We start from the raw sequence: 3,297 nt of genomic DNA, 5'->3' as shown, positions 1-3,297 counted from the left end.
GGTGCTGGACGGCCCCTAGAAAGGACGCAAAGCCTGTCACCCAAAATAAGCACAGGAGATGGTCCCTGCTGCAGACAACTGATATTTAGCAGCTCTGTGTTTCACCAGCAAATGTCATGAGGAGACCAAGCAAAGGGGAGGTGCTGGTGTCCCAAGGGACAGGCAGTCTTTTTCCAGAAGGGAAGTTTGGATGGCCCAAGGGTGCGTCTCTGAGCGCGTTCCCTGGACAGCAGGTTTCAGTATGTGCAAAAAGGGATGTTCCCCGAGTACTTCTCCATTTTCTCCCTCTTAGACTTCACGCAGCATCCCATAGCTTTAAAGGCAGAAGACAAAGGTGAAGAGAAATGGCAAGTGCATATTTTCACTCCCATTCTTTATGCTTATCCCACATCCCTTCCTATTCATTGCTTCTTTACAGAAAAGAGATTTCAGCAGCATTACATGGTATACCCTTTACTGTGAGGGTGTTGGAGCACTGGGACAGGCTGCCCAGAGAGGTTGTAGAGTCTCCATCTCTGGAGATGTTCAAAACCCGCCTGGACACTTTCCTGTGCAACCTGGTGTAGGTATCCTGCTTTGGCAGGGGGGTTGGACTAGATGATCTCCTGAGATCCCTTCCAACCCCTACCATTCTGTGATTCTGTGACATACTGCTAATAAGGGAGGGAGCCAGGCCTGTACACCCTTCGTCTGAGGCTGAACAGAAAGATAAGAGCTTATACTGACAAAGGACTGAGAGAAGACAAGCACTGTCCACCCAACTCTTAGCTATTGTTGGAAACATCACATAACAAGGCATCCGCAGCTGAAGCTACGAAAGACACAAACACATCTACTTTCAAAGGTCCTTACTCAAAACTGAACTGGGATGCAATACATCAGCCCCCACATTCACACCCTTCCACACAAAAAAGAAAAAAGAAAAAAGAAAAAAAGAAAAAAGAAAAGAATGAAAGAAAGGAAGGAAGGGGAAATTCAGATTAGTCACAAAGAAGTTCCCCGCCTGCTCCTCTGTGTGCATAAAGCAGTCTCCTGAAGGCACTGTCTTCACTTCATCTCTGCTCCTGGGACAGGAGCACCTAGCTCATCTGCCCCTGGTCCTCCAGGCCCCTGCTGTGCTCCTGGCCCCTTCCTCAGCAGTTGCTGTCAGTGTGGCTGAGATGGAAGGACAGCCAGATACAGAGCCGAGAAATCAAGACCAGATGGATAGTGAAAAGGAACATGCAGAGGATGAGTGGAAGAGCTGGCAAAGAGGACAGGTTAGGAACACGCTGCACCTCGTGTCCGCGGCTGCTCAGTGGATATTACTGCTAGCCTGCTTGATTTACCTTGGTATAGATTCTCTGCAACCCTCAACGGTAAGAGTTCATGTTCAACCCATTGTCTGCTGGCCTCTAAAGTTTTGTATGTTTTGGGTTTTTTTTTTTTTTTTAAGAAAATCAAGAAGTGTTTAATGTGATTCAAACCACAAGTTTTTAATCCTTTCATTCCTCTTTTTTACATTGCCTGTTCTCAAAACAACATCCAGTATTGCCCAGTGCATGGTTTGGGGACAGGTTATCTAGAAGGGGGGGATCATTCCAAGAATGCTCTTTGCACTGGCCCCAGGGGAGGGAGGTCTGCATCCCTCCTGCTCCTTCCCCTACTTGCAGTGATGGGTGTATTTCCATTTAATTAGATAGGACAATCTGGGTGGATGTTTGCTCTCAACAAATGCATGTGGAAGAATCAGAACCCAGGTTGCTCATAAACACCTCCTGAACTTTTGAAATGTACTATATGTGCAGGCAGATACGTAAGAAAGCAAGCTAGCTTGTGACAGCTCTAGCAAGACCCCTGAAACATTTCAGTGCTCTCAGCCTGCACATATACAGGGCTTTAGGACTAGTCAATCTATATCTGCAGAGGACAGCCTGTGTGTGCATGTGTTTATACGAGCAAGAGAAAGACTGATGTGGCCAGAGAGTTTTGTGTATAACACCACCACAAACCATATAAATAACAGAGATGCTTGAAACTCAACATATTTCAGCAAAAACTGCAGCAAATACACATACCTCTTCCATGTGTTTGCAGGCTGGTGGATTGTCACCAACCTTTCACTGCTATTTCAGTGCCACTTACGCACTAGCTGCTTCTCCTCCCACATCTTCTCCAGGAGCTATGTACCACTTTAAAGCTTGTTGTGCTTCAACTTACCAGAGTTCATTCTTTCCTCCCACTTAGACTTGGCAGAGAAGCAAGCCAGGCACGTAACCATGCAAGGGAGGGATGGCCTCGTGCTCCCAGTCCTCTGCTGTTTAACAAAAACCCTTGTGCCCTGCACAAGTTTTACTGACCTGAGTCTCACAGTGGCTATTAAACTGCAAAATGATAACTCTGATAACACTGAAAGATAACACTTTTCATTCAGTTCAGTGCTCTTCTCCTTCCACTGCTCTGGGAGGGGGAAGTTGCACTGGAAGCCAACAGAGAAGGGCAAGCTATCACACTGCTCAAGATGCAGAAACCTCTCCTAGGTTGTGACTCCTCACCTCTCAGTATCTCTCCTCTGTAAAAATGTTAACTGAAATCCTCCTTCTCCAGAGGAAGATGGCATGGGCTGGTATTGCTATTGGTGAGCCTTACAAGCCCAAGAGAGCAGCAGCTGAGGAGGGGACAGTATGTGCCTGGAGTTTCCCTTCCTCAACAGAAACAACTGAAACATGGTGCCTGAGGAGCAGTGATTGCAGCAGATGAAAAGTCCAGGCCCTGGAAGTCACCAGAGGACCTTTTCAGTTTTAAATACTTGCTAACTGCAGGCTCAGAACCAGTTTCTATTATTTTAAGCAGATAACTGTGGTGTTCTGTTTTGACTGCGCCATGCTGTGCAGGAGCGGTCTCACAGGCTGTACATGGGGGGATTTCATGGCACTGGAATTACAGGGTTCAATAGTATAACCATGAACTGACACATAAATGCCTACAGAAGAGGCAGCAGTACTAATCTGACTTGACCCTTGGGGCAGTTTAGGGAGACGGACTGTATGGAAGCAGGTGCACAGCAGCATCAGAGTGCCAGGTGGGGAGCGCTGGTCTGTGGGAGCAGCCAAGAGGCTGTCCCTGTTCTTGGGAAGAGTCTCCTTCTGCTCTGCAGGGCTGGAGAGTGTCACACTAACTTTCACAGCAGGACCATGTTTGGTTACTTTCCATTGTCCTCATGGCTCCTAAAAAAAGCCCCAGACTGTTCTGTGAAAACACAGCACAGGTAATATCATGGCATATGCTCAGGTAAGTCAGCATCTGCAGCCCAGACCA

General features: G+C 47.3%; 1 protein-coding gene across 1 annotated transcript in view; it reads left to right on the top strand.

The window, feature by feature from the left end:
* The first annotated feature begins 1,160 nt into the window (after positions 1–1,160).
* The window catches only part of TNFSF4 (TNF superfamily member 4), a 6,552-nt gene continuing 4,415 nt past the window's right edge, over positions 1,161–3,297 (top strand). Inside the window, exon 1 of the mRNA XM_029085864.1 lies at positions 1,161–1,364. Within this exon, the coding sequence (XP_028941697.1) occupies positions 1,161–1,364 (204 nt within the window). The remainder of the gene's footprint in view (positions 1,365–3,297) is intronic.

The sequence above is a fragment of the Antrostomus carolinensis genome, unplaced genomic scaffold (assembly GCF_000700745.2).
Source record: "Antrostomus carolinensis isolate BGI_N321 unplaced genomic scaffold, ASM70074v2 scaffold4117, whole genome shotgun sequence".
Classification (NCBI taxonomy): domain Eukaryota; kingdom Metazoa; phylum Chordata; class Aves; order Caprimulgiformes; family Caprimulgidae; genus Antrostomus; species Antrostomus carolinensis.
This window is presented reverse-complemented; position numbering and strand designations above follow the sequence as displayed.